The 15,199-nt window shown below is 37.0% G+C and overlaps 1 protein-coding gene across 10 annotated transcripts in view; it reads left to right on the top strand.

Moving 5' to 3' along the window:
* Nucleotides 1–345: 345 nt before the first annotated feature.
* Nucleotides 346–15,199, top strand: part of LOC114248067 (prominin-like protein) — a 62,055-nt gene continuing 47,201 nt past the window's right edge. For 6 of the 10 annotated variants that reach the window (XM_089734196.1, XM_089734203.1, XM_089734201.1 and 3 more), the window contains exon 1: nt 346–970. In XM_089734196.1, coding sequence (XP_089590322.1) covers nt 703–970 — 268 coding nt within the window. In that variant the 5' untranslated portion in view covers nt 346–702. The remainder of the gene's footprint in view (nt 971–15,199) is intronic. The other 4 variants (XM_089734195.1, XM_089734199.1, XM_089734194.1 and 1 more) reach the window with 1 other exon arrangement.

Here is a 15,199-nt window from a genome sequence, read left to right as displayed (position 1 = left end):
GCAAGAAGCAAAATTGTTTAAATTGTTTTAGTTTGTTAATTTAGTGATTCTTCAGGTTCAAGGTAATAACGGTGAACAACATTTGTGAAAGTGCATAAATGTAGAAATATAAAATAAAACCACTGGACTTAACTTCTTGGGTTCTTTCAAAATGTCCCAGTCAATGGTGGTAATTTTACTGACCTTAATTTCATCCAATTTCATTCGTTTTATTTGATTTCATATAAATTGATCAAAGTCACAAACTAATCAACTACATCTGGATTTGCTTGATCTCTTGAAAAAAGAACGGCTTAAAAGTCTAGTTACTAGGCTATAACAAAAAAATGTTTAGGACGTTCATTCATTGAATCATTCGTATTCGTGCTATTCATCGACCGACTAGTTCTGTAGGGTGTCCTCGGTCTGGTTTGTCGTGTAACGATTAAATTTACACAAACATGTTAATCTTGACTTAAAACTTAAACAGAATATCATTATTCAGTGTACAAATTCCTCTGGGTGCTCGGTGCCTAATATTATCGCGTTGGAAAATATCGAATTTTATTTCGTTATCGACTTCGATTGTGTTTGTGTTTAGGGTATCTCGGAGTTTGTTTATCAAACAAACAGTTTACCCCAGAACCAGATATAAATAGTGCATGGTGCATCGATCTTCTGGAAGCCAGTAATGTAAATAGTGTAACGGGAACAGCCGGCAAAATGTGTCGGTTTTTAGTGTTGGTATTCGGGGTGTGTTTGTGGCGGTGTTCGCGAGCCGAAATCGGACACGACATGAATAAAATCAGCCAGCAACTGATCCTTGATATGTCGGACGTTATGGACCTGGCGACTCCTAATTACTCGACACCCATAATTAACACAACTTATGTGGCCAGTCTGCAGTTCGACATGCGAGCCATGGGCCCGCTATACAACTCCACACATATGATCATCGACGCTATCGCCAATAAACAAGCTTATCCTGAAGGTAAGGTTGATTTAAAGAATGTATCCTTCCAAAAGAATTGACTACAAGTCAGTTACAGTATTCACTTTCCGGATTTTTTTATTGCTACAGGTGAGCACAAGAGCTCTGAGACCAGCTGGTTTTAAATGGGAATCCCATAGACAATAGGTAGTGAACTCTGTTACCCAACTTGACTGATGAGGTCCAAGTCTCAATTATTCAGTGGCTATCCCATTTTTTAGACCAGAATGCATGACTAATTTCTAGTAGAAATAGGCAGAATTATGTTGGATACACATGTGTCCTCACACTATACTAGATGAATAATTATAACGTTCATGAAATATTTATCAATATTTTATTTAACTAACTACAATTAATAATGCTTGTTTAGTGTATTATATCTAGTCCCTCCTTCTCGAACACTTCACTTCTTTGGTCATTATCAAGCATAAATTTTAAATAGTTTAAATATTTCAATAGGTCAACCAGCCAGCAATATATTCACATTATGAATGGGTTGAGAGATGAGGATCTTTACTTATATTTACTTATATTTATCAAGTTTACTTATATTTACTGGTCGTAGGACCTCTTGTGAGTCCGCACGGGTGGGTACCACCACCCTGCTTTACGGCAGAAATAGGTTTCGGTTTGGGGGGGGGGGGGGGGGTGTCAGCCGTTGTAACTATACTTGACACCTTAGAACTTATACCTCAAGGTGGGTGGCGCATTTACGTTCTAGATGTCTATGGGCTCCAATAACCACTTAACACCAGGTGGGCTGTGAGCTCGTCCACCCGTCTAAGCAATAAAAAAAACTTTGTAATTGAATAGAAATCATTGAAATCATTTAAAACAATATGTTTTTGATTTAGCTAGGGCTTTACAGGCTATTTTATTTCAGGTTATTTTTAAATAGTCACCTACCACTACCGTAGTTGCATTTTGTGAGTCCTTGTATTTTATCTAATTTTGACATCTATGTATCTGTTATAAAATCTATACTAATATTATAAAGAGGAAAGATTTGTTTGTTTGTTTGTTTGTTTCGAATAGGCTCCGAAACTACTGGACCGATTTGAAAAATTCTTTTTCCATTAGAAGCCGACATTGTCCCTGATGAACATAGGCTACTTTTTTTTTTTTTTTTTGTTTCATGTGTTTTTTAATGTTTCCGAAGCGAAGCGAGGGCGGGTCGCTAGTTATCCATAAAACAGAAGTGTTTGTACATTTATGATGTTTAAAAACAATCAACAAATCAATTAATAAAGCTTTTAGATGTACCTGACCCTAATGGATTATCATTTTGTATGTTTATTTTTTGAGCTTTATAAAAATACAGATACATGGATGGATACATATCTAGTTTGTATTGTTGTGTAAATAAAAGCCAAATAAAAATACTCACTACACTTTCCACAACCAGACCTCATTTAGACGTGAGCCCTAATTATAATAACTACAACTACAATGATATTGGTCGTTTAGTTGAGTTCTGCTCATTTTGAATGAATAATAAATTTACCGATTGTTATTTATTCAGCTTAGACCAACAATTCATCTACTAGTAAGTATAAATGAGAGATATATAGATAGATAGATAGATAAAAATATTATCAAATCATAAAAGTTTTTAAAAAAAAAACAAAATAATTATTTAGTGTAAATAATAGCTTCTAACTAACTTCTAACTTCCGAGTTCTGACAGAGAGAATAACACAACAAGTTTAAATTTCTCTTTTTGAATGTCAACCATGGATAATGTAAGTTGTAACTGATAGTAAGTGATTAAAGTGTTAAAAAGTGGTAAAAAGTGATAAAAGTGTGTAAAACATATTTGTTAATTTAGAAACATTTTTCGAATAATAACCAACATAACATTTTTTACTGTATTCTATACTAATATTATAAAGAGGAAAGATTTGTTTGTTTGTTTGTTTCGAATAGGCTCCGAAACTACTGGACCGATTTGAAAAATTCTTTTTCCATTAGAAGCCGACATTGTCCCTGATGAACATAGGCTACTTTTTTAAATTTTTTTTTTTTGGTTTCGTGTTTGTTTTAAAGTTTCCGAAGCGAAGCGAGGGCGGGTCGCTAGTAAGTGATAAAAGTGTTAAAAAGTGGTAAAAAGTGATAAAAGTGTGTAAATCATATTTGTTAATTTAGAAACATTTTTCGAATAATAACCAACATAACATTTTTTACTGTATTACAAGTTTTATTTGGGTGGATCAATAGAACAATCTGCCACATAATAAACGAAATCCTAATGCTTTAGAAACTTTTTATCTTAAAAAAATATAGTGGTTTCGATTAATCTATTGGTTCAGGAATAATGAAATGGGATTTCATTATAAAGAATTGTCTTTGATAGCTGGACCTTTTGTTATGGCTATAACTTTTATCTGATTTATCTGTTTGCTAATAGATATACAATAATTTGGTGATTTTAGTTACAAAATGTCGTCTTCGTGTGCCATTTTGCAACAAAAATCGACTAGGTATTTTTTAGACAACTTGAAAAAGCAAACAATTATTCATTCAAGATCAGATTGAAAAGTCTCAAGCCTATTGTTTCGTTTTGTCTGTTAAAAATGTAGTAACTAATGCTTTTTTCTAATGATAAGAGCTGACTGAAATTTAAAAAAACAAATTGTATTTCTAAATTTTACGAAATTACTTATTAAAGGAATAAGATTTTCAAGTTCGAGTAGCGAATCAGCAACCCGTTTCTCCCCTTTGATTAGTTTGTCTATGCATGTGGTTGTTAAATGACGTTCTGTCTCTGTGTGCGAGCCAGGGAACGTACAGACGCAAGGCCGATGACCTTGGATCCTAGTTAATGGCGCTGGGTATCATGGCGTTTAGGTCTAGAAGATAAACATCACAAGTTTAAAATTAAGTAATGATGTTATTTTTATAATTTTACAAAACAGAGCAGAGCTTTGATGCATATCTTAAAAATGTCGATGAAGTTAAGATGGAGGTATAATGTAGCAATACATCCGCACTTATTATTTACAATACCCACACAAAGATATAGTAAATTCTTGGGTGTATTAATGTTCTTTAAGATCTTTCCAGATCCGTTACAAGGTCGAAATACATCACATATGATTTAAAGGTTTTCTTGTTTTGTGTAATCAGTTTAAAGCTTTTAAATACAAGAAATAAAAATAAAGAAAAGATAATAGGTGTGAGGTTCAAACAGGCAGGCTACTTAAACCTACAAGCTATAGTGTATCATGTCTTTTTACTTATATCTTCTTCAAATGTGAGCGTTTGAAGAAGATGTATGATGTTCCAAATTCTCTAGCAATTTGTGGATTTACTTTGGCATAAATACGCACGAGTGCGTTCTAGCGCGGAGGCCACTTGTCAGACGGCAACTATAAACTTCTATGATTCCTCTTGGTCGATAACGCGGGGTTACGGGGGATAACAAGAAATATTAAACTATAAAGTTGTCATGGCCTAAAGGAAAATATGCTAGCTGCATTCGTATGGAACGATGCGTTTGTGCCGTTATTTGAATCCCGCAGCCGGGTACAAATCATTCCAGTGAAATACGAACTTAACACATGTTCACGAATGAATTCCACAGTGAAGGAATTGTTTAATAACAAATCAAACCAGTAAAAATTATAAAGTGCGCAAGTACTGGTGGTAGGGCGTCTCGGGAGCCCGCACGGGTCGCTACCTCTAATCCGTCTATTTCTGCCTCCATGTAGTATTGTATTCTTCTACCCACTCATGTAAAGCTTTCCTTCTTTAAGAACGGTTAGCTGGTAGAAAACTCAATTGTTGAGTTAAGCTCGCAATTTTTATATCTTATTACTGTAATATAGTAAGGTATTATATTTTGAAGGACAGGTAGCCGCTTATTATACATAGAAATTAGACTTAGAAATCATGTCCAAAGGTGGCTGGAGACAAATATTTAAGTTGTTGATATTGAGGCAATAAAAAAAGCAAAAAAAAGCAGTAACCTGTTAGGACTGCATAAAGCTAAAGCAGTACTGTCTCAATCCGGGTGTCTTCATCAATAAACCAACTGTTCTCAGTAAATCAAACATACCCAATCGTTAAAACCTCAAACGGTGGTTGAATTGTCGTGCAACTATCGACGTCGGACGACTAACCGTTCATTTTACTGTAGCACTGTATCGGTGGGTTGTGGTGGTTACATTCACAGCGGAAGGTAGCTTTCGCGTTGTGGCTACTCTCTGCTAGTCGTTAAACACCACTTGGGCTGTGGGATCATTTGGTCATCTACACTAATAAAAGTGAAAAGTTCAACATTCATGGAGCACACTCCAAATACTGACAGCGTGATTCCGGCTGGAAATTGTTCCCGAATGCATGGGTATAGCAGCAGTGGCTTAGTCTCAAATAAGTACATAAACAATTAATTGTATCAATCGGTACAGAATTTCGCAAAAGTTGAAAATCGATTTTCTTTAATATGTACCTTACCTTGTTTACTTCCTTACCTTACTTTACCTTTATTATGTATTATACATAATATCGTCTGAAAACTCACATGTAGTTCTACTACCGACGGGTCATAGGAAATTAGTAGCAATGTCTCTCTCTATGTGATCGAAGTCGCCTATTCCACTTATCGGATTGAAATCTATAAAGTCTATTATTATTATTTATTTATATTTATTTAAAACCTTATTAATTACATAATATTTTTTTAAAAAAGTTATTCAAATACAATTAAAAAAAAACACTATATAAAAATAGATTAGCGCTGATGGCGGTATCTACGACACAAGCCACCAGTGGTTAGGACTCCGAGTGCGAAACCTCCTCACAATGCGTGCAGTATCGAGGATTTATTTATTATTATTATTAAGATGGTTCGATTGATACCCAGATTTTGTCAGATGACCTATTAAATAAAAACGGTTGTGATCCACCATTCTGGCAACATAATTTAGTGAAGTGCATATAAGTTCTTGGTACGTACTGTAAGTCTTTTCATACGCAGCGTAACGTCGCTCACATCCTTCCAATTATCTGAATCATAACAGTCTTTGTGTATTACACGCATCAATACTACAGCGTTCCGTTTTATTACGACGTTAGAATTCAATGTGTACTCGAATTTTAATTAAACACTTACAAAATTAATACGTATTATAATAGTGAGCACTCCGTAGCAAATAAGTACCTGTAAAATTATTAGGAAATTTGACGCAAGAAAACGTGGCAGTAATGCCAGTAACTAGTACCAGCTGCTGGCTAGAGGTGGTCGAAGTCGTGTACACGTACCTCCAATGAATAACCGGGCAGGCTGTTGTAGGATCTTAAAGGATTAAAATTAAAGCAGACTTTTTGCAATGGAGTATGGTTACTTGGGGTCTAATGCCCGTATCTTTAGACGTTTCGTAAAATAGTCCTCCACTCTTAACTCATCCGATGATGCTCGAGAATTCCCTCCAAACTTACTCGAGTTTGGTATTTTTAGTCGACCATTACAATATTCCTCAACTGTCCTCGAGTGAGGTAATAATGATGAAAATTTGATCAAGCTAGCATCAAACCCATAGAATTCTGTAGTCTATGGTCATTGTTTAATGTCAAAGTCAAGCTGCCGCTGTCTGTTTGACACTAGATGAACTTGTTTGATGTTTTGGTTGCTGAGTTATTCGTAAATATGTGTGCGTGCGGTAAATCTGAAAGTGTATTATTTATTTTCTAACCTATTATTATTTTAGATTTCGGATCCGGCTTTGTATTTTTATTCGCCGCTTTTGTGTGATTTTGGTTGCATCGTGTTGTTGAAGTACTTTTCCACAACCACCAGTTTATTATTATATAAATAAAACTTATAATCGCATTGACTTTATTTATCAGGTAGTAAGCAAAATATGTCTCTTATGTAGGTAAATAAAATAAAGAGTTTCAAATGTCTAACCTCGAACTATTTACTTTATTAATAAATAAAATCAAACTTAAATTATCAAAATATGCGGGAATCATGCACAGATCCAGGCCATTGCACAACAATATCATATATTTCTATTTGCGGTCCACATACTATTTGGACATTGATAGAAAACCAGCCTTGAGCAACGTTCAAGGTACGTCGCGACGTACCTTGACTTGACAGTTCGCTTACTTCACTCCGGTTAGGAAATTTTTCCAAGGACGTTTGAGTGGAGTTTATTTTTACGACTAATCATACCAAAACGCGTGTTGGAGGTTGAGGCGAGTCGAGTTAAGCTCGTGTAAACGACTAAAGATACGGGTGTAAGTTTCGAGCGATGTCCAATATAAGAGTCATTCCGAGGGCAGAGCTAAATTGGCGTCCAAAATGCTAGAAGTCCTCAAAAGAGCGAAGCTCACGCCCGGACAAAGACTGCTTTAATAAAGCACAAGTTTGGCCTTGCGTGGAGTAGTGCTCTCAGTTCTGGACCGGAGCTCCTAAATAGCAGCTATTTCTATTTGATTCTATACAGAACAGGGCCGTTTAGATTGTCCTTAATTCAATTCTCACAGATCGCTTAGAACTTCTGAGTCTACGGAGGAACCTCTGTTCTCTGTGTTTCGTACGGTTCCGTATAGGATTCATAGGGATTCATGCTCTGAGGAATTGTTTGAGAAGATCACATCATCGCGTTTTTACTATCGCGCCATCCGCCATCGGAGCAGAGTTCTTCCGTGCTACCTGTAACCGCTGTATTCATCCATAGAGCGTTTCCAGAGATCTTTTCTGCCACGTACCATCCAGCTCTGGAATGAACGGTGTTTCCCGAGCGCTATGACATTTCTTTCTTCAAACGAGGCTTAGCGAGAGTATTCTGCGGTAGGCAGCGCTTGTAGCCCCTGGCATTCCTAACGTTAATGAGATTCGATAACCACTCACCACCTTTTGGTGGGCCGTATGCTCGTTCGTCTACCTGCAAGGGAAATACAAATAAACATCTCGTTATCATTCTTGCACTCGTCTTTGCCGTGATGTTGTAAACCGCAACATTTAAGATTTTTCGCGATCGATAACTATTCCCGCTTCAAAGCTTTCTAAATTACTATATTTTTAAGATTTATAAATTTCTTTTCATTTAATTACCGATTAAGATAAAGTTTTGATTACTAAAAAAAACACTAGATATCCCAATTATTATCTGTACTTGAAACACAACTTCCTTTATTTATTATTTAAAATCCTTGAATATCTCCTTTGTGCTCTTAATTTCTAAGAAATGACCACCGTGTAACTCAACGAATAAACAGAATAAATGCATTGAAATGAAGATATCGTATAAAGAGTGTTCGCCATCGACTAGTTGATATTTGAATACAATGCACCTCGACCAGATAAGGCGTTCAGAAAGGGCTATGATCGACGCTGCATTGTGCTGTAATCGTCAATTGTGTTTCAAGAGTAGGCTTAAAATAATAAATTTCATATATTGGCACACGTTGCTCATGTGTACTTTTCAGTCTTGTCGACGTCGCCCTATACACATCATTACGGATCCTCCCGATCCATTAACGGTGCTTTTAGGCGCTTTTAGGTATCACAAGTATCGGTCACCGTCGTCGTCGAATCCGTCGCTTGCGACGAAGGGCTCGACGAGTGAATTAACCCATAGACACAGCCCACTGAGTTTCTCGCCGTATCATCTCAGTGGGTCGCGTTTCTGATCCGGTGGTAGATTTTGCGAAGCACTGCTCTTGCTAGGGCCAGTGTTAGCAACACTTCCGGTATGAGCCTCGTGAGCTCACCTACATGTATTTATTTATTTATTCATGTTGAGCGATGCACCCGGTGTTCGAATCTCAGGCGGGTACCAATTTTTCTAATGAAATACGTACTCAACAAAATTAAATGTTCACGATTGATTTCCACGGTGAAGGAATAACATCTATACTAATATTATAAAGAGGAAAGATTTGTTTGTTTGTTTGTTTCGAATAGGCTCTGAAACTACTGGACCGATTTGAAAAATTCTTTTTCCATTAGAAGCCGACATTGTCCCGGATGAACATAGGCTTTTTTTTTTAATTTTTTTTTAAATTTTTTTTTTGGTTTCATGTGTGTTTTAATGTTTCCGAAGCGAAGCAAGGGCGGGTCGCTAGTCGTGTAATAAAAATCAAACCCGCAAAAATTATAATTGGCGTAATTACTGGTGGTAGGACCTCTTGTGACTCCGCGCGGGGGGGTACCACCACCCTGCCTATTTCTGCCGTGAAGCAGTAATGCGTTTCGGTTTGAAGGGTGGGGCAGCCGTTGTAACTATACTGAGACCTTAGAACTTATATCTCAAGGTGGGTGGCGCATTTACGTTGTGGATGTCTATGGGCTCCAGTAACCACTTAACACCAGGTGGGCTGTGAGCTCGTCCACCCATCTAAGCAATAAAAAAAAACATATCTATACTTATTTATTAAATCAATATTGATGTTTGAATTGAATTTAACTCCAAAAATGAAATAATTTCCTCACAAAAACTGTTAATCTTAAATACTGTCTGCCGGAGGTATTATTAAAAAAAACTTTTTAATAAATCGTTTATTTTAGTACCCGACTGCCGAAGGAGGGTAATATTTCGAACGTGTTTATGTTTATTTATTTGCCAAGAGTGTGAAATAAAATAAATTATTAAAGGAAACATGTTACTGTATACATAAAGTAAACTAAATATTTTTATTTTCGGCATTAAATCAGTATTTTTAATGCAGTCGTGTTTTTTTTTCAGCTTTATTTTTGTTTATTATACACGTCGCTACGAATATCTATTTGAAAATATTCTTACTAAGTATACTGTAAGTGTTTTAATTGTGTTAATAAACCAAACTCGGTCATATAAAGTCTGTCCATACGTCAGGTGGTCACGCAGCGTCAACGGTATGACGATTAACTCGTGCCATTGCCCTTAGCGGTACTATCAATAAACGCGATGCTCACAAAAAGTATAATACCTTTATTGATATAAAGGGGCAAAAGAGTTCACGGCTTGCGTATCGTTAAGTGGTTACTAGAGCCCACAGAAATCAAAACGTAAATGTCGCCGCCATCTCGGGACATGAGTCAATTTTGAAACGACGGTTCGATCCTTCAAACTGAACGAATAACTTGTAACGGGTACAGGTAACATGGAGGTATCTACCTCTGCTCATAAATGTACTATAGTAGCTATTGATCGATCCAAGTGTTGCAGATGGAAGTCCGAAACATTGAAGCGATATAATGGATGAGACACTCGCTTGTACAGGGCGACTGATCCACTTACTGTTATATGTACCAATTAGATTTGATAAAAGTCCACAGCGGTGGGCAGCCTTTTGGATGTGCCCCTTGTTGTTCATTCACCATAAGGTACACCGGTATATAGGTTCACCGTACACTTATCTGCCTTAGACTCTAATAAAAAATGGAACGCATATTTCATGTCAAAGTTTTAAATTGGGTATAAAACTCATATCACTTCACAATCAAAAAATTAGATTATGATCACTATAATAAAAACAAAAACTACCACACCAATATTATAAATGCGAAGGCGAGTTGTTTGTTATTTATATTTTACCGCAACTAATCAACTGTTTTGCATATACACGTTTTCGAAGGTCCAGCAAAGGACACAGGGCGGTAACAGCCCACTTGAGTTTCTCGCCGGATTTTCTCAGTGCGGTTCCTCGCAATTCCGATCCGGTGGCAGACTCTGCGAAGCACTGCTCTTGCTTTTTTTTATTGCTCTTGTAGGCAGACGATCATACGGCCCACTTGATGGTGAGTGGTTACCGTCGCCCATGGACTTCAGCAATGCCAGGGGCAGAGCCAAGACGCTGCCTACCGCTTAATACTCTCCACAAGCTTCGTTTGAAGAAGGACATGTGATAGCGCTCGGGAAACACCGTGGAGGGGAGCTCTTTCCATAGCCGGATGGTACGTGGCAAAAAGACATCTGGAAACGCACTGTAGATGACCGCAGTGGCTCGAGGTAGTATGGATGAACTCTACTCCGGTGGCGGGCGGTGCGATGGTAAAAACGAGATGCCGGTAACATCTCGCTAGGGCGCTCTTGCTAGGGCTAGTGCTAGCAAATTCTCTCTGGTTAAGCCCGTGAGCTCACCTACCGTCCGGGGGTAGGTGGAATAGCCCTTTGGGCCCCGAGCGAATAGATTGGGGAGAAAAAGAAAAGGGCGGTAACCTATGGCTAATACTATGCTTGAGGGTGTTTGCTTACATTAAGCGAGTAATGCCGCGTGTGGAAACAAGTAAATAATAATTGACAGTTGATTATGAGAGCTCGGTGCCGATCTATTTGGACGATGTTGTAATCCGTGACGCCCCGACCGCGTTGCACAAACGTAGGTATAATAGGAGGTATTGTTGGCGCGTGGTTGGCGCTGATTGCACTCGTACCGGACTGATATTGAACGCTTCGATGTTTCGTAATCGTTTCAGTTGCATACCTTTCTTTAATGAGTTTGTTTGTTGACGCGACGGTCGGGTATGAGCAGGAGGAGGGTAATTAAAGATCAGTGTTACGGGAAATACTGATAATGATATCGTTTTACACGTGGTCTTCGTCGTATAAACTTTGTGCCGAGTGTGCATATGTAGATACTCATTCTGTAAGCTAGTAATTAAAACTGTTGCTATAGCGAGTAGCGTCGTGCCCGTGTCTCGTATTTGGCCATCTAATACTAAGAATTCAAATTAAATAAAAGTTTAAACAATATTTTTACATTCATCCTAATTGTGGTGTTACTATCAAATCTCTTATCAATCGTTTTACTCGACTTTTTTATTGCCCTTGTAAGGCAGACGAGCATACGGCCTTCCTGATAGTGAGTGGTTACCGTCGCCCATGCACTTCAGTAATGCTAGGGCAGAGTCAAGTCGCTGCCCACCTATTTCACTTTTCTTTTGTTCGACGGAAACATGTTCTCAATAAACTGAATAGACATCTGTGTAATTGTAATTATAAAGATTATCTATTAGCTAAATGGTGACAGGGATAGTGGTGAACGGTTACTGTTGTCTCTTGTCGTAATGTCGTCCATGTCGTAAATCTCCACGTTCGCCGTAATATAAGAACTCGAACCTGCAATTGTAAACCACTTTTCAGTTAGTTTCGTTGATTTGCTGCCAAAATAAGCTAAATTGTACTTATGTCCAAAATAATTCTGACTAACGTATCTTTTTAGTTACTGACAATCGCAAAATACAAACTACCCACACAATTCACGCTTAAAGTAATTTTATTCCTTTGAAGTGATTTAAAGCTTAAAGCTAAAACGTTCGTGAGTCGGGTATGCAAATCAGATTACGAATAATAATGGCTGTCTAATACACTCAAAGGTCAGCGTGGCTGGTCAGAAGGAAGATAAAATGTCACAAAACAGGCATTTGTACATTAGGTAAAATAAAAAGTTTAGAGTACGCTTCGCTGTTGAGCTAAACATGTTTATAGCATTATTACGAAACTAAGCGATCATTATGACCTTATTGCCAACCAAGCAGCATTGTCTACCTCTAAAGTCTGTGTCCAAATCTAGTTTTTAATGAATGTTATCGTTCCACTTGATTGGCGAGCAGTGGCAGACTGTGGACGTGCGCTGAGAACGTTCCAAAATGACTCCATAAATAAACATAGAATTTTTACGACCATTTTCTCCGGAAATGTCTTTTTTTCTCAGAGAGTGTTGACACGTGTTTTATCTATGATACACTTAAAGGGGATGGCCCATTTTCGGCCCAAAGCGGACAATAGATTATAGAAAAAATACTTTGTGCATTAATTTTGTCATAAATAAATATGCATTTACTTTCTTGCAAATAAGCGCCACTATAGTTTACAATAAGTAGTTTAAAAAAAGTAACTCTATTGAAAAAACAAGGATTTTTATTTTTGCGGGAAAAATATTGCCAGCTTCAAATCCTTTTACGTATGAAGTAAATATTTTGAGTATATAAATAAAACATATAAATAAATCATTTTAAGTATTATCATTAATCAAACGATTTTAATGGATTTTATGCACATAAAATAACATCGAAGACATACCCATTGGACTTTAACTTGTAACTATACTTGAGACCTTAGAACTTATATCTCAAGGTGGGTGGCGCATTTACGTTGTAGATGTATGTGGGCTCGAGTAACCACTTAGCAACACCAGGGTGGCTGTGAGCTCGCCCACCCATCTAAGCAATAAAAAAAACTTTACTAGTATTGTTATTTAAATATGTACAACTAAAACAAAAACATAAAAAATAATGTGTACTCGTAAAAAAAAGATTAAGATATAAATCAATTATCGGTTATTTAAAAAAATAATCGATATATGAATTTCATGTAATTATTTTTCTTTATACTGACAACACTGAATTTAATCTCACTGACTGACACTTCGCTTGCTGCTTGTGGTGTTGTGCTTGCGTACAAAATGGATGTGTTCTGATTTTTCTTCGATTTATTTTACTTTTATCAATAACGTTTCATACTACGACTAAAAAACATTGTGTGAATTGTGGTTTTACCCTGACCGAGATTTAAAACCGTGTATATGCTCTCCTTTGCTATTTTTAGATGATACTAATTGTGTATGAAGATGAAGAAAATATAGAAAAATACATTAGGAACATCTTAAACATTAAGAAAAGAAAAGTTCTTGAAGTATCTCACAATCCGACACTTATTTATATAGAAAATTAACCTCAAAACGAGTTTTTATTTTTATTATATTTTTTATAATAGTGGCGTCAATTTCAATATATTTTTTAGATATCCAATACATTTAAGAATTTGAATCAGTACATTTTTATAGTAATAATTGATGTCCATCTTGGGCCTAGCACACTATGGAGAGTGGGCAATCCCCTTTATATGACTACTATTCATGGATCTTTACTGAAGTATTTTGAGGTCTTATATAAGACTAGTCGTACTCGCCCGCTTCGCTGGGCATTTAAAATTAACATAATTATTTATTGTCATATTATTGTTAGGGAGTCCATCACTCATATAAATATTAGCCTATCCATTAAGTACATGTATCAACGTTTTTTTAATATATTGCTGAAGATGTTGATGTATGTTCATGGGATTTTAAAACAGTTTAACAACAATGTATTTCGATTACAATTTGGCTGATAACAACTTTACATGTGTAAAACAAATGAAAGTAACGACCTCATATTGGTCGGCATTCGACATACATCACTGTTCTGAGCACAATCCTTATTGTTTTTCTTAGTACGAGTACCTAGAGTATAATAGTAACTTGAAAACAATACAACACAGTTATAACTGTTCATTTTACGAAGTAGATGTCTATTTTGCAGCTATTTCATCACGACCCAAGTTGGCTTCTTATTTAAAGGCGACTTTCACTTGGCGTTTGTACCTTAAAGGTAGCGTCAGATGTGTCGTTTGAGGGAAAATCATTTCAAATTATATTTGAGAACACAAAATGGAACGGTTTGGTTTTTAACAATTAACAACGTCAACCTGACTTTTATCATAACATTAATTAGTTCAAGCCGGATGACTGTTACGCGGCAGAAAGAAGCATAGTGGTAGAACCTACCCCTGCCGGCTACAGTACGCCTACCACCCGTCACTTGTGGCCTATCAGGTAGACTACGGTACTGCCGAGCGTTACAATATTGACGTAATATAAACTTTCTAATTTGGGCCAGTGGGGTGCTTGAAGTAATTGTGTGCCAAGGTTGGCAACCGACTTGCCATCTGACTGTGTTTTATCGCCACGTTTGCGCGGCCTGGCTGATTAGTTTGGCTACATTACTTAGTTTTGCTAGGGCAATCAATAGTCACGATTTATCAACGTTTTTTTGTTAATTAAACAGGAAATTGTTTATAGTTCAGTTTGCCTTCGATCAACAATACCCTCCGATATTCGATAGTACAGCGGTGCACGCGAGAGTAGCCTAAATTATAATGCGTTTTTGTATGTGTTCTAGGCGTTGATATACACATAGTGGCTCCGACTGGGCTCTGGCCCGGTCCTTGGTAGGGCGCTGGCTATGAGCGGCAGGAGTTTTTAGTGAGGTTCGACTCCCACATAACCTACTCGCCGCGCGGGTGGGAATCCGGTGATTTTCCCCTGATAAAAAAAAAAGCGTTATTACACATAGTAGTAGTATGTTAGTACACATCGTACGAGCGAAGGAAACAATGAAGTTCATCCGGGGTCCGGGCTCTAGATAAATGGTGCTGTTCTAGATAGGCAAACAAACTGACTGATGCCGTCGCT

This window comes from Bombyx mandarina, chromosome 17 (assembly GCF_030267445.1).
Source record: "Bombyx mandarina strain Sakado chromosome 17, ASM3026744v2".
Taxonomy (NCBI): Eukaryota; Metazoa; Arthropoda; class Insecta; order Lepidoptera; family Bombycidae; genus Bombyx; species Bombyx mandarina.
This window is presented reverse-complemented; position numbering and strand designations above follow the sequence as displayed.